Consider the following 17,352-nt stretch of genomic DNA (forward strand, 5'->3'; position numbering starts at 1 on the left):
ACAGAGGTGTTTATGTTTTTCCAGATGTAACCTCTCCCCCACCCTCAGGCTCCCTCCTATTTCATTAACCCCACCCACCTTAAGTGACACTTCTATAACAAACTCCTATCTTCTCTGGAGGCTGTGAAAGATCTAAGGCCAACAAGTCTAACAGCTTAAACTTGGCAGAGTCAAAGGCTAGACAGGCTTCAAGAGTCGTAGATTTGATCTTTGTTCAGAACGGGATATTCCTGGGACAGTCCTTCGCACTGGGAGAGGAGCCTTCCTGGAGTTCCCAACTCCGGGAATCCCAGATGGGCAAAGTGAGGAAAGCAGGCACAGAGGCCGAAGGGAGAGAAGGAACTCCTTCCCAGGTTTCTCTCAACCAGGAAAGGATTTACCTGCAGAGAGTGAAGAGATCGAACCTTCCAGGCTGGCGATCCTTGCTCACAATCCAAATTCAGTAAATATATATTTTCATGGACCATGTGAAAATGCAACTCTGCAAAAAGTGAGTTTAAAAGGAGCCTTATATTTGACTCTAGAAAGTTAGATTTTTCTCAAGAAAATGTGGTCCTAGTGGCAGAAACATTTTATGTATGTGACTGTCATTGCTGTTATTTTCATTTAAGGCCTGTTGGTGCACAGCAGTCTGCGGGGCAATGCTAGGGTGTGTGTGAGGAGGGAGAGCAAGAGGGGATATGGCTAAGATGTGATGCTACTGGAAAGGCCTTTCAGTCCACAGGGAGCAAGCAAGAAAGCTGAGTTAGCAATAAAACCAGGGTCAGGGTAGCAGTACAACGTGGAGCAGAGGAGACCTGCCTGGTGCGTGTGTAGAGAGCAGTTCTCAATCCTTCCAGGACCAAGTTGGTGGGGCACGATGGGGAAGGGCCACCTCCATCTCCCAGCACCTTAGGATGTTAACACGGCACCTTTTCCAGGCTGGTTGGAGGACCCTAAGGACCTGGGATGCCTATGGTTCAAGGTTTGTGGGGAAAATCTGGGAGAACATTCATGGAAAAGGAATGGGGGTTCTCTTGTGAGAGAACTACAAAGACCAAAGACCTTTATTTCCACCTTTTCCAGAAACACTGTTTAACTGAGGAGGAAATGGTCCACGATGCCTTACAAATCTAAACACTGCTTTGAGAATTACAAAGTGCTCAGTGGAGGAAGGGTGAGTGGAGGCCACCAGGAACCTGAACTGGCCCCAAATGGTGTTCAGGTTGTCAGTTTCCAGCGTGCCCTCCACCTTGACACCCCCATGCTGTCTGTCACAGTTTTGCTCTCCAGAAAGGGAGAAGAGGGTTGCTGCAGCGGATGCTGTGCTTGGCATCATGAACACGGTGCTGGACTGACCTGACATTTTGATAATGGTTCCAAGTGTCTGGAGCCACAGGGGTTTGACCGGATCGGTCCTGGGTGACCGATGGACTCTCCCCACACACACTCCAGTGACGCCTCAACACTCCCTTCTGAACATAGACTCCTTTTTGGCACCTGGAAAGTTGGGTCACAGAGTTTGGGTTCCTTCGATATGCTATGTTGATTTCTTATTTTCACTTCTTGCTCTTTCCTGATGTAATTGAAAAAAAAAAACAAAGTAACTCTGTGTTCCTAAGTCATTGGCACATGTATTTACACAGACTCTTTTCATTCAAGTGCTTACGCAACACAGACATTTAGTTCCATGCTTGGAAAATGAAACGAGCTTTCATGTTGCAATAAAAGCTAAGTTTTTCCACTTGTGTTTCCAAGAAGTATTTTTGTCCCCTGGAAAAGCAGTACAAAGAGTAAAATGCTCTGGGTTTTGCATCTGGATGCAAGCAGTCCTTTTTTCTGATGGGTCCTTTCCATAAAGCCAGTGAGAAGCCTCTGTAAATATATACTTTCATGAAACTATGAGCTTTTCCTGTACCTACATGGCTCTTTCTCTGCTCTTTTTCCTGGGACAGAGTGTCCTCTCTCATTCAGTGCTGGGGGCTCAGTGGGTGATTCCTATTAGGTGATTGAATCTGAGAGTTCCTGTAAACACAGCTAAAATTCCAAGTTCCTGTATCTTTCTGGTGTTCTGGACTGGGCATGACATTTTCTACTCAACTAAGGGAAATCAGATAGACCATCTCAATGTTGTAGGGAAGGAAAACAAAAAGCATGGCTTTTTGTTAATTCAAATGACTTCCTTAATACCTCTTCTTCATCTTGACATATTCTCTTCCTGGGTGTTTGGAAGGAACCACCCACAATACTAACCTTCAAACAAAAGAGATGAGAAAAGCATTATGAAAGTGCCGAGTACATATTTATATACACACCCTACTTGTAATGATAGTAATAACTCAAAAGGATCGTAGCCAATCTCAGCTGACCAAGGGAGATCATGGGAGCAGCCGGGAGTGGGAGGGGCTCATGGAAGGTGGAGGCTTTGGGGGCAGGTGGCTGGCTCCTCAGGCATCCCCTGGGGTCAGCGGCAAGCTATTCTGGGTGGCATTTGTGTATTCATTTGGTAGCTAGTGGGGGAACCAGGGCTGTTTGTACACGAGGAAGGTGATTAGAGGAATGGCTGGGATGAGAAAGCATTTGAGAGCAAGTGCTTGATGGTGACCAGTTGTCCGATCTCTTGTCTGCTGACCCCCTTATGAGTTCAATCCTGGACCCCTGATCATGACCTGACTTCATGAGGATTTGACTTTGCTGGTGGAAATAGCCTGTTTATTGGTCTCCCCAGGCTCTGGCCCAGGTTTGTTCCTGCCTAGGAGTCCTACAGAGGGAGAACGGGAAACATGGCTCAAGGTGACCAAAGGGGTCTGAGATTCCCAGGCTGGGGGCTTAGAGCAGTGGGGAATGTCTTCCAGCTCCTTCTTCTAACCAAAGCAAAGACTATGGCAAGGCACCAAGGAAAGCGTAACCTTTCCTCTTAACTGAAGGAAAAAGAACCCAAAGTAAGAGAAGCACTGATAAGAAATTCTACTTTTGGTATTATCTTTTGATAATGATGAGGCTATTGGGATAAGGCACATGCATCAGAAATTGGCTTTTCAAGATCTGCAGTCTGATCACCATCTTTCTCAGTGTTGAGGATCAAAGTATCTTGGTTTCTTGAAAGAACCTGTATTTGATAACTCGACAGTATGTTGAGTCCCTGTGGGCTAAGCAGGAGTCTCGTCATTTTATTTATTTATTTATTTTTTATTTTATGGCTGTGTTGGGTCTTTGCTTCTGTGCGAGGGCTTTCCCTAGTTGCGGCAAGTGGGGGCCACTCTTCATCGCGGTGCGTGGGTCTCTCACTATTGCGGCCTCTCTTGTTGCGGAACACAGGTTCCAGATGCGCAGGCTCAGTAATTGTGGCTCATGGGCCCAGTTGCTCCGCGGCATGTGGGATCCTCCGGGACCAGGGCTCGAACCCGCGTCCCTTGCATTGGCAGGCAGACTCTCAACCACTGCGCCACCAGGGAAGCCCCATCAAATACTTTATCTTATTTTGATGTGGGGACCCATCCAATAAACTGATGAGATGAGGTCGGTGGGGGAGGCAAGTCATCTGTCCTTTACAAGTGAGAATTTGCGAGGACAAAGTCATTGCCGCAAAGTCACCCAGCAGCTGGAAAATGCAGTACTGGGACCAAGGACATCATTGGTGATGTCACGGCAGGCATCGTTTCTCCTGCTCTATTCTGCTTCCTTTGTAAAGGATGAGTCCATCTCCTTTGAAGATGAAGAAAGAACTCCCCAGAGTCAGACATTTCTCCTACATATGGTGAAACCCACATGGTGTAGAAGAAAGTATAGAAAAGTTACCTTTAGATATTCGGATTATCTGAAAGGAGAGTTACAAGTCCAGATAGAAAAACCCCTTTCTGACCTGTTTAGAAGGTTTATGCTTACAGCACTGAAAGAGGGCATCAGACTGGTCCCTACGCTACATCTGTCACCTCTGGTTTCCAACTCTGCCTCTCACCATTACCCCGAAAACAGCCGTGAAATGTCTGCTCGTCCCTTCCTTTGCCTAAACTTGTAGATTCACTATTTATCCTCAGGGAGGTTGAAGGTGGCAATGGTTCTGCCAAAGGGGAGGAGAGAAAAAGGGAAATGAAAAAGTAGCCCTGATCCTAGGAAGCTGCATCACCCTCTGCCTCTCTCCCCGCAGGACCCTGGCCTTCATGCCCCACCTCCTGGATCAGCAAGGCCCAGGTTTCCCAGATGACTGAGGTCCTGACTGTTAGAATCAAAGAAATCCAGAGGAGGTTTCCAACCTGGACCCCTGACCAGCACCTGAGAGCTTTGTGTAACCCATGGGTTGGTTTCCCAGCATGGAGTTAATAGGTACAAACATAATTCATTGCACCAGATCCCCCCAAACCTCAGCTGCCTCCTAAAAAGCAACTAGGAAAGAGAATCTGAGTTAACTGCTGAGCACCCTGCCACAGCGAGGGGCTGTGGGCTTGGCATTAACCCATCTCACAAATTCCAGGTGGACTCTGTGCCTACACCCGAAGCAGCCAGGACCTGAGCTGTGACTTCTGCAATGATGTCCTTGCACGAGCCAAATACTTCAAAAGACAGGGCTTCTAAAGCTTCAGCTCAGACCCAAGATCATTATCGTGCGGGCAGCTTCAGCTGTTACACAGATAAAAGTAGCCAATGAGGCCAATGATTCTGAATCTGAGTTTGACCCAAATGTCATCAAAATAACATGAATCACATTAAAGAATTATTATCTGCATTTTGTGGTCTGGTGTGTGTAAATAAAAGGCTGTGTCTCTTTAAAGGTATTTCCACGGATGTGAGCTGTAATGTGGACTTCTGTGAAATGAATCCTGTGTCTCATTGGCTTGCATTGTCAGATTTAGCAAATAAAAATACTGGAATCCCAGTTAAATTTGAATTCCAGATAAAAAATGATTTTTTTTTTTTAGTGTAAGTCCCATGCAATATTTAGAACACATTTATACTAAAATATTATGTGTTGTCTATTTGAAATTCAAATATAACTGGGCATATGGTTATTTTATCTGGCAACTATCACTGATTTCTTTGATAAAAATCATAGTTTCAAATTTTAATTGAAAACTTTTGATGAGAAAAAGGGTAAGAGGGTAGCCAGTCCCATCTGGTGGGGGGAATAGATTTGCAAAAGGAGGGAAGGGCACAACCTTTATAAAAATGACATAGCCACTGAGGACACGACAAAAACTGGTTAGAACCAACTAGGTCCAAGATGGCAGAAGGTTCAACTTCCAGCAGACTTTGAGCCTCATTATACGTTCATTGTAATACATTAGCTAAATGACACACCCAGGGGTGCCATGACTGTTCTGAGGCCAACCATAAAAGGCCAAAAAGTGGGCAGTGGCCCAATTCCTGGAAATCTCTGCCTCTTCTCCAAAATAATTGGAATAATCTCACTCATTAGCCTAGGAAATTACCCAGCCCATAAAACCTAACCACCCCATATTTTGGGATCTCTCGTCTTCTGAGATGGCCCACACTCCGTGGAGTGTGTTTCTCCCAGGGTTGCTCTCACTTTCTGAGATAACCCCATGCCCTGTGGCCACTCTCACCTTTTGAGACGGACTACATTCTGTCTATGGAATGTGTACCTCTCTAAATAAATCTACTTAAAACCTAACACTTTGCCTCTCACTGAATTCTTTCTGCAATGAGACATAAAGAACCTGAGCTTCATTAAGTCCTGAGACCAGGTGTGTGATCTCTAAAAGACAGTGGGATTGTGAAAAATTGAAAGCATTTCCACTAAGATCAGGAACAAGACAAGGATGTCCACTCTCACCACTCTTATTCAACATAGTTTTGGAAGTCCTAGCCACAGCAATAAGAGAAGAAAAAGAAATAAAAGGAATACAAATTGGAAAAGAAGAAATAAAACTGTCACTGTTTGCCGATGACATGATACTATACATAGAAAATCCTAAAGATGCCACCAGAAAACTACTAGAACTAATCAATGAATTTGATAAGGTTGCAGGATACAAAATTAATGCACAGAAATCTCTGGCCTTCCTATACACTAATGATGAAAAATCTGAAAGAGAAATTAAGGAAACAATCCCATTTACCATCACAACAAAAAGAATAAAATACCTGGGAATAAACCTACCTAAGGAGGTGAAAGACTTGTACTCAGAAAACTATAAGACACTGATGAAAGAAATAAAAAATGACATAAACAGATGGAGAAATATACCATGTCCTTGAATTGGAAAAATTAATATCATGAAAATGACTATACTACTCAAAGCAATCTACAGATTCAATGCAATCCCAATCAAACTACCAATGGCATTCTTCACAGAATTGTAAAAAAAATTTTTACAATTCGTATGGAAACACAAAAGACCCCAAATAGCCAAAGCAATCTTGAGAAAGAAAAACGGAGCTGGAGGAATCAGGCTCCCTGACTTCAAACTATACTACAAAGCTACAGTAATCAAGAAAGTATGGTACTGGCACAAAAACAGAAATATAGATCAATGGTACAGGATAGAAAGCCCAGAGATAAACCCACGCACCTAATTTATGACAAAGGAGGCAAGAAGATACAATGGAGAAAAGACAGCCTCTTCAATAAATGGTGCTGGGAAAACTGGACAGCTACATGTAAAAGACTGAAATTAGAACACTCCCTAACACAATACACAAAAATAAACTCCAAATGGATTAAAGACCTAAATGTAAGACCAGACCCTATAAAACTGATAGAGGAAAACATAGGAGAAACACTCTTTGACATAAACAACAGCAAGATCTTTTTTGACCCACCTCCTAGAATAATGGAAATGAAAACAAAAATAAACAAGTGGGACCTAATTAAACTTCAGAGCTTTTGCACAGCAAAAGAAACCATAAACAAGATGAAAAGACAACCCTCGGAATGGGAGAATATATTTGCAAATGAAACAACAGACAAAGGATTAATCTCCAAAATATAGAAACAGCTCATGCAGCTCAGTATCAAAAAAACAAACAATTCAATTAAAAAATGGGTGGAAAACCTAAATAGACATTTCAATAAAGAAGATATACAGATGGCCAAGAGGCACATGAAAAGATGTTCAACATCACTAATTATAAGAGAAATGCAAATCAAGACTACAATGAGGTATCACCTCACACTGGTCAGAATGGCCATTATCAAAAAATCTAGAAACAATAAATGCTGGAAAGGGTGTGGTGAAAAGGGAACCCTCCTGCACTGTTGGTGGGAATGTAAATTGATATAACCAGTATGGAGAACAGTATGGAGGTTCCTTAAAACACTAAAAATAGAATTACCATATGACCCAGCAATCCCACTACTGGGCATATACCCTGAGAAAACCATAATTCAAAAAGAGACATGTACCACAATGTTCTTTGCAGCACTATTTACAATAGTGAGGACATGGAACCAACCTAAATGTTCATCGACAGATGAATGGATAAAGAAGATATGGCACATATATACAATGGAATATTACTCAGCCATAAAAAGAAACGAAATTGAGTTATTTGTAGCGAGATGGGTGGACTTAGAGACTGTCATACAGAGTGAAGTAAGTCAGAAAGAGAAAAACAAATACCGTACGCTAACAGTTATATATGGAATCTAAAAAAAAAAAAAAAAAAAAAAGGTTCTGATGAACCTAGTGGCAGGGCAGGAATAAAGATGTAGACATAGATAATGGACTTGAGGACACGGGCTGGGGGGACGCTGGGGTGAAATGAGAGTAGCATGGACATATATACACTACCGAATGTAAAATAGTTAGCTAGTGGGAAGCAGCAGCATAGCATAGGGAGATCAGCTCAGTGCTTTGTGATGACCTAGAGGGGTGGGATAGGGAGGATGGGAGTGAGGCTCAAGAGGGAGGGGATGTGGGGATATACGTATGCATATGGCTGATTCACTTTGTGGTACAACAGAAACTAACACAGTATTGTGAAGCAATTATACTCCACTGAAGATCTATTAAAAAACTAAAAAATAACAATAAAAGCACCATCTATACACCTAAAAAGAAAAAAAAAAAGACAGTGGGTTTGAGTCCCAATCTGAGTTGTGTGGTTTCAGTTTCAGGAGAGTCACTTTTAAACTTTGCAGCATTATCTTAACCGTAGGTCTCTCTGACATCTAAGTTTACCTCTTCCTCTCCTTCCCTGAACCACAATCTCCTACACCCAATTTCCCCCAACTCAGCTAAGCTCTCCCCTTCTTTGGGGCACTTAATTAAGACTAATAGGGTCAGGCCACCAGAGAGTGATTCCTCAGTTGGAGCTGCTCTCAAGGACATTGACCACTATACTGACAAATTATTTAATTCTAGGGGTTGTATACTATAAAAGTAATTAATACCTCATTCTATCAACACTTTACAGAGTGTCATTCTAGAACAACTATCATCATTTCAAGCAAAAATTTGTTTTGGAAATGACTGTCTCACCATATATGAAGCACTATATCAGAGTCTCTGCCCTCAGGAACTGTTAAATCATAAAATTTAGTTGGGAATAGCAGCCAGCCACTCATGTGCACAAGGCACAGATGCAGGGCAGACATCAGGTGATCATGTAAAGTGCTTACCTTCTGTGTCAGGGGCTTGTGGAACCTGCTCATGACCATCAGTGTCCTTGAACTCCTGGGCTGCTTCCTTCTTGTCTCCCCACCGTCTGCCTTCCAAGACCCACTCTCAAGGCTGAATCCAGTGAAGGGATCCTCATTAAGGACAATATGACTGAGAAGACCTCAGGAATACACCTTTGGAGAATGGAAATGGAAATGGAGAGTTCCATTTCCCTGGCACAATGGAAATGGACTGGGAGGCACTGGTTATGAGCCCACGTGTGAACCAGTTGGGTAAATACAGTCCTGCAATCACCAGGGCAGTCTCACGCAGCTTCTCTATTCGGATAGGGTAGGGGGTCCCCGGAGGAAAAGAACCAGACTTCACTTTTCTTTTTTTGACATAAGAGAAACCATTCTGGCTCACGTCATTTTGTGATCTAAGCCTGGCTGCAGTGCTTGCCCTTGAACAAGTCATGAAACCAAGCAGTACCCTGTGGGGTTCCTGGGCACGGAACCCTTTCAAACAGCTGCTAATCAGGGAAGGGAGGGGATGCAGAGACAAGGGAGGAGCAACCAAGAGACAACAGTGCAGCCTTGGGACAGGATCCTGGTTCTGTCTCAAGGGATACACATAACACTATCTTTGAGCTCTTCTGCATAACTAAAACCCCCCCAAAATGGAAAATGCTAACTACTTGATGAAGCATTCTTCAGAGAAGATCAGGAGACCAGTGGAGGCCAGATTAAAGCAACCACAGAAGCTCAACAGGAGATCACTTGAGACCAGATTAAAGGAATACAGGCCCTGCACACACCCTGATCCTTATCAGTAATCCTGCCCTTGAACCATTGCTATAAAACTCCTCACCAAACCCTCCTGGGTTGGGACACACAGTTTCAAGGGCAATAGCCGGTTCTGTCCCCCTTTGCCTGGCAAAGCAATAAAGCTATTGGCATAGCCTTTGAGGATATGACATAAACTGGTTAGAACCATCTAGGTCCAAGATGGTGGAAGATTTGACTTCCAGTAGACCTTGGACCCCATTATACGCTCATTGCAATATTGATACACTAGCTAAATGACACACCCACAGGTGCCATGACAGTTCTGAGGCTGACCATAAAAGGCCAAAAAGTGGGTGGTGGCCCAATTCCTGGAAATCTCCACCCCTTCCCTCAAATAGTTGGAATAACCCTCCCACTCATTAGCCTATGAAGTTACCCAGCCCATAAAAACTAACCACCCCATATTTTGGGGCCATTCTCGCCGTTTGAGACAGACCGCATTCTATGGAATGTGTATCTCTTTAAATAAATCCACTTCTTACCTATCACTTTGCCTCTTGCTGAATTCCTTCTGGGATGAGACATAAAGAACCTGAGCTTCATTAAATCCTGAGACCAGGTGTGTGGTCTCAATTAAGCGACAGTGCATTCGAGTCCCAGCCTGTGGGTTCAAGTCCCAATCTGAGTTTTGGTGGGTTTGAGTCCCATCCGAGTTGTGCAGTTTCAGCTTCACCATCAGTCCTTTGCAGCTCTCCCATGTTGCATCTCCCCATTTTTCACATTTTTAGCTTACTCCTTTGTTTTTATGGAGCACATCCTCCAGCAGCTTCCTGAGAAAAGTGAGTGGGAGGTTAATTTTTTGAGGCCTTTCATGTCCAAAGTACCTTTTTTTCTACTCTCACATGAATTGGTGATTTGGCCTGGTAAAAAATTCTAGTCTGGAAATAGTTTTCTTTCAGAATTTTGAAGGCATTTATCCCTTGGTCTTCTGGCTTCTAGGAGTACTCTTGAGAAGCCTGAGGTCATTTTGATTTTAATCCTTTGTATATGATATATCCCCTCTTCCCTCTAGAGTTTGTAGAATCTTCTCTTTGTCACATGTTTGACATTTCACAATGATGTGCTTTGGTGAGATTCTGGTTTTGATATATGGAATATTAGCCATAAAAAAGAATGAAACCTTGCCATTTGCGACAACATGGATGGACCTAGAGGGTATTATAGGGAAATAAGTCAGACAGAGAAAGACAAATACTGTATTATTTTGCTTATATGTGGAATCTAAAAAAAACAAAACAAATGAAAAAACATAACAAAACAGAGTTATAGAAACAGAGAACAAACATGTGTTTGCCAGAGGGGGGAGGGGTAGGAGGTGGAAAGAAATAGATGAGGGAGATTAAGAGGTACAAACTTCCAGCTGCAAAATAAACGAGTCTCAGGTATGAAGTGTACAGTGTGGGGAATATAGTCAATAACTATGTAATATCTTTGTATGGTGACATATCATAACTAGATTTATTTTGGTGATCAGTATGAAATGTATAGAAATATCAAATCACTATATTGTGTAACAAGAACTAACATAGTGTTAGTTCAATTAGGTCAATTATACTTCAAAAACAAACAAGCAAACAAACTCATAGAAGAAGAAACCAGATTTCCAGATCTGTGGTTACCAGAGGTGGAGGTAGGGGGCGGGCTGGGGAGGGGGAACTGGATGAGGACAGTCAGAAGGTACAAACTTCCAGGTATAAGATAAATAAATACTAGGGATGTAATGCACAGCATGAGAAACGTAATTAACACCACTGTATGTTACATATGAAAGTTCCTGAGAGTAAATTCTAAGAGTTCTTATCAGAAGAAAAAAAATTTTTTTTCTATTTCTTTAATTCTGTACCTATATGAGATGAAGGATGTTCACTAAACTTATTGTGAGAATCACTTCATGACATATATAAACAAATCATTATTCTGTACACCTTAAACTTATACAGTGCTCTATGTCCACTAGATCTCAATAAAACTGGAAGAAAAAAAATAAAAAATAAAACCCAGTCCCACTCCCGGGTGATTCTAATGTGTAGCCAAGGCTGAGAATTATTGCCTCACAGATTCTCCAGAATTACCTGAACGAAATAGGATGCTGACAGGTGGTTTTGTGTAGCCATCTGAAGACTCTGAAGTCTCCTCTCGCTTTTCAGGACTATTTAAAACCCAGATTCCTGGGACTTCCCTGGCAGTCCAGGGGTTAAGACCCCGTGCTCCCAATGCAGGGGGCACAGGTTTGATCCCACATGCCGCGCATGGCGCAGTCAAAACAAAGACAAAAAAACAAAACCCAGATTCCTCATTGAGGTGTGCACCACTTCCGGCTTAGCTGGGCAGATGGAGCTGAGTCCCCTTTGACTCGCTGAGTCAGCCTATCCAGCCAGGGTGAATCCATCCCGCTTCCCCCTCTGTCAGCCTCCCCTGCAGCCTTCTCTACCCCCCTCCCCACGCTGCCTTAGAGCAACCTCATGGGGATTTTTTTTTTTTTTAAGATATTGAAGCAGTGCCCAATCAAAGCAACTCCATTTCTCTTATGTTTGACTTCCTTATATGACCTGAATCGGTTTTCCTAGCACAGACCAAATAGACATTTTATACTTCCAATAACTTATTTAAAATATGTCTTGTGATGGGGAAATTAAAAAGGGGAATACTTAAGACCCTGAGTAAAAGCTCTTTGAGAAGACAATAAGAACCAGATCCCTCGAATTTTTTGCTCCAGAGTGTGAGATAGTAAACACGCAAAACTCCCAGCATCCCCATGTTATCAGGTCGTGTAGAGCAGAATGAACCCTGGCCTGAACACACGGGGCACTAACAAACCAGCTCAACCAGCTCAACCCGCGGGCGCTGCAAAGAGACAGGCTGCTCCTCTGTGAGTTCCCATCCTCCCAGAAAACAGTGGAGGCTGCTGGAATTGATAAGAGGAACTTGGTTAACGGCTTCACCTCAGGCATTTGAGAGCTTAATCATGCACTCTTTTGTGTTGTTTCTCCCTGAAGCCTAGAAGCTCTGAATAACTCAGAAGAAGGATTTGTTCTTACTTCTGGGGGAAAAAAAAAAAAACAAACCAGTACATATTTATAGGCACATAAAGGAATGACTTTATGTTGGAAACACAAATGAAACTTTAGAGAATAAAACTAGATGGGGACTTCCCTGGTGGTCCAGTGGTTAGGATTCTGCGCTTTCACTGCCACGGCCTGGGTTCAATTCCTGGTCAGGAAGCTGAGATCTCGCCAGCCGTGCAGCGCGGCCCAACAAACAAAAACTAGATGGGACTGGGTTGTGACTTTCTGCGATCTTGAAAGCAGGTGGCGTTTTATTCTCTCCTCATGTTCCCAGGGGAGCCAAGAGCCAGTTCACCAGAACAAAGTCACTGGTCACAGTTGGCCAGCTGCTGAGGCGCAGATCAGGCCAGACCTGCTAGGGAGCTGCCAAGAGGACTGGGCGCCTCCCATGTCCCTGCTCCTCGCCCAGTGCACGCGTGTCCCTGACACTGCATCCTCTTTCCTGCTGGCGCTGCCCATGCTGGGACCGGTGCTTTCTCAGCGTCTCTATGTACAGCCTCACTGGTGGTGACCAGGTGCTTTTTATTTGATGCAGATCTCAATGTAAATTTTCGTTAACATGTAAACAGAGGTAGAATGAGACAGACGTTTAAAAGGAGGATATCTTACAAAGCGAGAACAATGTCAGACCTGTTATTTATTCTGTGTCCGGGTCTTAATTTCTAAAGGTGACTGAGTGATGACAGAGAGAGGTCAGTGCCATCGTAAGAAAAGTTGAATGGTACTTACCGTTCCCCTAGAAACAAGAGGCAGGCCACGCCACTCAGGGCCACGGGAGAAACGGCAGGTTTTGGTCAGGAGGCCGAAGACAAGAGCGAAGGGAGGGCCTGAGTCAGAGCCTCCAAGGGGGTTTCTGCGGGAAAGGCGGCAAGGAAGGGCAGAGGAAACAGTGTAGGACTGGCCAGTTTGCATAATTTCTGTGGGCTTTGGTCTTTAGAGGTGGTCTCTAGTTGCCTGGAATCTGGCCTTGGGATAATTTAGGGCCGGGGAAAGATTGGCTCCACGTGCGTAAATTAGGTAAAGGTGGTGATTGAGGAATAAGGGCTTGGATTGGTTGCTGTGTGTGTGAAAGGCATGCTCCCCGCTGAGCCGTTTGCTTTCTCAAAGAACTGCTAGCCCTGGGAGGAGCAGTCTTTCTCTGGCCAGCAAGCTTTTTAAGACGTCAAAACGTCATAAAATACAGAAAATAGAAAACATGATTAATACACTATTCAAAACAGCCCACTGCAGACCAGCAGCATCCCCAGCATCACTGGGGAGCTTGTTGGAAATACCGAATCTTGGGTCCCACCCCAGGCCAACTGAATCGGAGCCGCAGGTTAACACAATCCCCAGATGATTCGAATGCACTTAAAATTTGCTCTACATTCCTAGGTGTTTGAAAAGGATGTAAACAAAGAAATTATTTATGCTCAGCGAAGATAATAATTTGTTCAAAGTCACAGAGCCAGTAAGTGGCAGAGCTGGGATTCGAACGATGGTCTATTTGACTTCAAATCTCATTGATACGTTGAGATTTGATATATTAATATTGAGATCTTGGTATATTAATATCAAGATAAAATGGCTGGAAGTTTCCAGGATGTTTTGACAATTATGTTGTGATGAGAACTGATTTCACATCTCTGAAGTAAGAGCCTCGCCTGAATTCCACAGACTGGGAAAGTGTTACTTTTCTTCAAATTTTGTTTTATTAGTTATTGAGCCAGTCACTAAGGCTGATGCTGGAAATTCAAAGATAACTAAGTCATAATCCTTGCCATTAACTCAAAGTTTAGTAAGGGGGATGTGTTAGTTATCTACAGCTGTGTGACAAAGTCACCATATTATTATATCTCAATTTCTGTAGGTCGGAAATTCTGACAGGGTGCAGTAGAGATGTCCTGTCTCTGTTTCATAGTGTCTGGGGCCTCCGTTGGATGTTCTGAAGGCTGGACGTGGAAATCATCTGATGTCTGGTGCCTGAGGCTGGCTGTTGGCTCTAGGTTGAGGGCCTGCCGGTGTCCACTGAAATGCCCACAGGCGGCCTCTCCATGTGGCCTGGGCTTCCTCACAACATGGTGACTGGGTTCCAAGGACAAGCATCCCAAGAGATGAGCCAGGAGGAAGCTATATTGCCATTCGTAGCCTAGCCTTGGAAGACACACAGTGTTATTTCTGCATCATTCTATTGGTTGAGGAAGCTACAGGGGTCCACTGAGGTTTGAGGAGAGAAAACATGGACCTGACCTCTTGATGCAAGATTGTCAATGTCACAAGATAAGAGCACTTGGGTTGGGATATACAATGGTGTGGCCATCCTGGGAAAATACAGTTGGCTCCAGGAGGTGGATCTGAAAAGTAATTACCACATGACTTAATAATAGTGATATCATAGCGATTCCAATGCTGTTACCACCAAAAATAATAACTGTGGGTCTTAGGCTCCAACTTGTACGTTGTATTTTATGTTATTTCTTTTCTTACTTTTAAAAACACCTTTACTCAGATATATTTCCAATATGATAAAATTCACCCATTTAATGTATATGATTCAGGGTTTTTTTTTTTGTTTTTTTTTTTTAGTATACTCATAGAGTTGTGTCACCAATACCACCATCTAATTTCAGAACATTTCTAACACCCCAAAAAGAAACTTGGCAAACATTAGCAGTCACCGTCCACTACCTAACTGACTCCCCTGGCCCCTGGCAAACACCCATCTACTTTCTATCTCTATTTGCCTATTTTACATTCCATATCAATGGGATCATACAACATGTGGTCTTTTTGTGACTGGCTTTTCACTTAACAGTAGTGTTTTCAAGGCTCATCCATCTTATACGTTATTTCTTAGTGCTCAGACAATCTAAGTGGATGTCTGCTTCTCTTTTCTATGAGAATATGAGAAGCAATCAGAGAGAATTTCCAAGAGCTCTTACCTGCAACTATACCTGTGTTTATTTTCCCTTTTATGATGGATGAAGAATGACCAGCGCACAATAAGCATGCAATGAGGGTTTGTGAATGAATAAGCCTGTAGAGGTGGTTCTCAAAGTGTAGTCCTTTGACTGACAGCATCACAATCCCCTCCCTTATTTAAATGCAATTTCTGGGTCCTCAGTCCTGGCCTATTAAATCAGAATTTCCAGGGATGGGAGCCAAGCAATTGCATTAGAGAAATGTATCGATTGATGGATTAGGTAATATTCATGAACTTCACAATTCAAGATACAAGAGGGTATATTATGAAAATTTTCTTCCCATTCCTGTCCTCTAGCCACTCAACTCCTCTATCCAGAGGCAACTAATTTTACCAGTTCTTGTCTATTTTGCCAGAGATATGTTATACATATGAATAAATATTCATACAATATTCTCATGCTTTAACAATTCCCCCACAGCCAGAGGTACACTATACACACCTTAATGTAAATTATTTCTATTTAAATATAATTTACATAAAATGCTTATGTACAGTTTAAAGAATAATAAAGTGCACACCCATCCACTTATCTCTCAGGTAAAGAACTAGCACCTCACTGCTACTAGGGGAATCCCCAAGGAGCTTCTCCTCCATTACCGCCAGGAGGATCGTGGACTGAATTTTTGTATTAACCACTCTTCTGCTTTGCTTTTTACTTTTACCAACCATGTGTGTAGCCCTAGATGATACATCATTGAGTTGGGTCTGCCTTTGAACTTTATATCAACGAAGTCATTTTGTATCCGTCACTCAGTAAGTTGTTCCTTTTACTCAATATTGCTTTTGAGAAACAAACAGCTTGATGCCTATAGCTGTAATGTATTTATTTTCACTGCTGTCTGGGATTCCATTTTGTATGTATGTGACACAGTTTACTTATTAATTCCACTGATGATGGACATTTGGATTGTCCAGACTTTGCTACTATGAGCAATGCTGTTACGGCCATTGTTGTACAGGCCTCCTGTTCCACGTGTCAAGTTTCTGGAGCTATGCTGTCCAGTACAGTAGCCACTAGCCATATGTGGCTGCTAGGCACCTAAAATACAGCAAGTCCAAGTGCTGCAAGTCTAAGACTACTCACTGAAGACTTGGTATGAAAAATATTCTAAATACTTCATTAATAATGTTTTTATATCTATTACATGTTGAAATGATTAAAAAAATTTGGATATATTGGGCTGAATTAAAATGTTATTAAAATTAATTTCAGCTGATTCTTTTTACTTTTTTAAATGAGCTATTAGACAATTTAAAATTACATATATGGCTTGCATTCTATTTCTACAAGACAGTGCTGATCACTAGGGTATTTATCTTGTTGTAAAATCGCTGGATTTAATACTGGGTGATGCCAAAGTGTTTTGTAAAGTAATTCTAACCATTACACTTTCACCGGTGATGTATGAATGCTTCTCTTGCCACATACTCCATCATTGTCAGGATTTAAACGTTTTGCCAATCTGGGGGGTGTGAAATGTTATTACATTGTGGTTTGCGTATGCATTCCCCTGATCACTAAAGATGTGGAACATTTTGTCATGTTCATTTATGGTTTTTCTTCTCTTTTCTTCATGACTCTTTTTCATTTTTTATTTCAGTGCATCTCTTTTTCTTTTTGATTGATAGAAATTATTTTGGGTATTAATCCTTAATCATTTCTGTGTCATGCAATTATCTTTTTTTGTTTCTAACATTTTTTTCACTCTTTTTGATGTAAACTTTTGATTTTTTTTTTTTTTTCTGGCTGCGCCACGCGGCTTACAAAATCTCAGTTCCCCAAACAGGGATTGAACCCAGGCCACAGTTGCGAAAGCGCCAAAAACTAACCACTAGACCACCAGGGAACTCCCTAAACTTGATTTTGAAGCAATCTCAAATTTACAGAAAAGCTGCAATCTCAAATGTACAGAATGCTGCAAATAACTCATTTT

At 42.4% G+C, this 17,352-nt stretch overlaps 2 protein-coding genes across 8 annotated transcripts in view; one reads left to right on the plus strand and one right to left on the minus strand.

Moving 5' to 3' along the window:
* Positions 1–1,028: 1,028 nt before the first annotated feature.
* MRPL30 (mitochondrial ribosomal protein L30) overlaps positions 1,029–17,352 on the minus strand; it is a 58,917-nt gene continuing 42,593 nt past the window's right edge. For 2 of the 7 annotated variants that reach the window (XR_014254197.1, XR_014254200.1), the window contains 4 exons: positions 13,183–14,786; positions 9,871–10,536; positions 8,561–8,734; positions 1,029–1,555 (listed from right to left, as the gene is read on the minus strand). The gene's annotated coding sequence lies outside the window, so the exon portion shown is untranslated. The remainder of the gene's footprint in view (positions 1,556–8,560; positions 8,735–9,870; positions 10,537–13,182; positions 14,787–17,352) is intronic. The other 5 variants (XR_014254201.1, XR_014254202.1, XR_014254196.1 and 2 more) reach the window with 3 other exon arrangements.
* On the plus strand, positions 3,494–8,535 carry LYG1 (lysozyme g1; the record flags this gene model as incomplete). The annotated part of the gene is given in 4 exon segments (XM_082426210.1): positions 3,494–3,736; positions 4,127–4,139; positions 4,142–4,264; positions 4,451–8,535. Coding segments are annotated over 4 exon segments (480 nt in total). The 3' UTR covers positions 4,552–8,535.

The sequence above is a fragment of the Balaenoptera physalus genome, assembly GCF_965194825.1.
Source record: "Balaenoptera physalus genome assembly, chromosome: 15".
Classification (NCBI taxonomy): domain Eukaryota; kingdom Metazoa; phylum Chordata; class Mammalia; order Artiodactyla; family Balaenopteridae; genus Balaenoptera; species Balaenoptera physalus.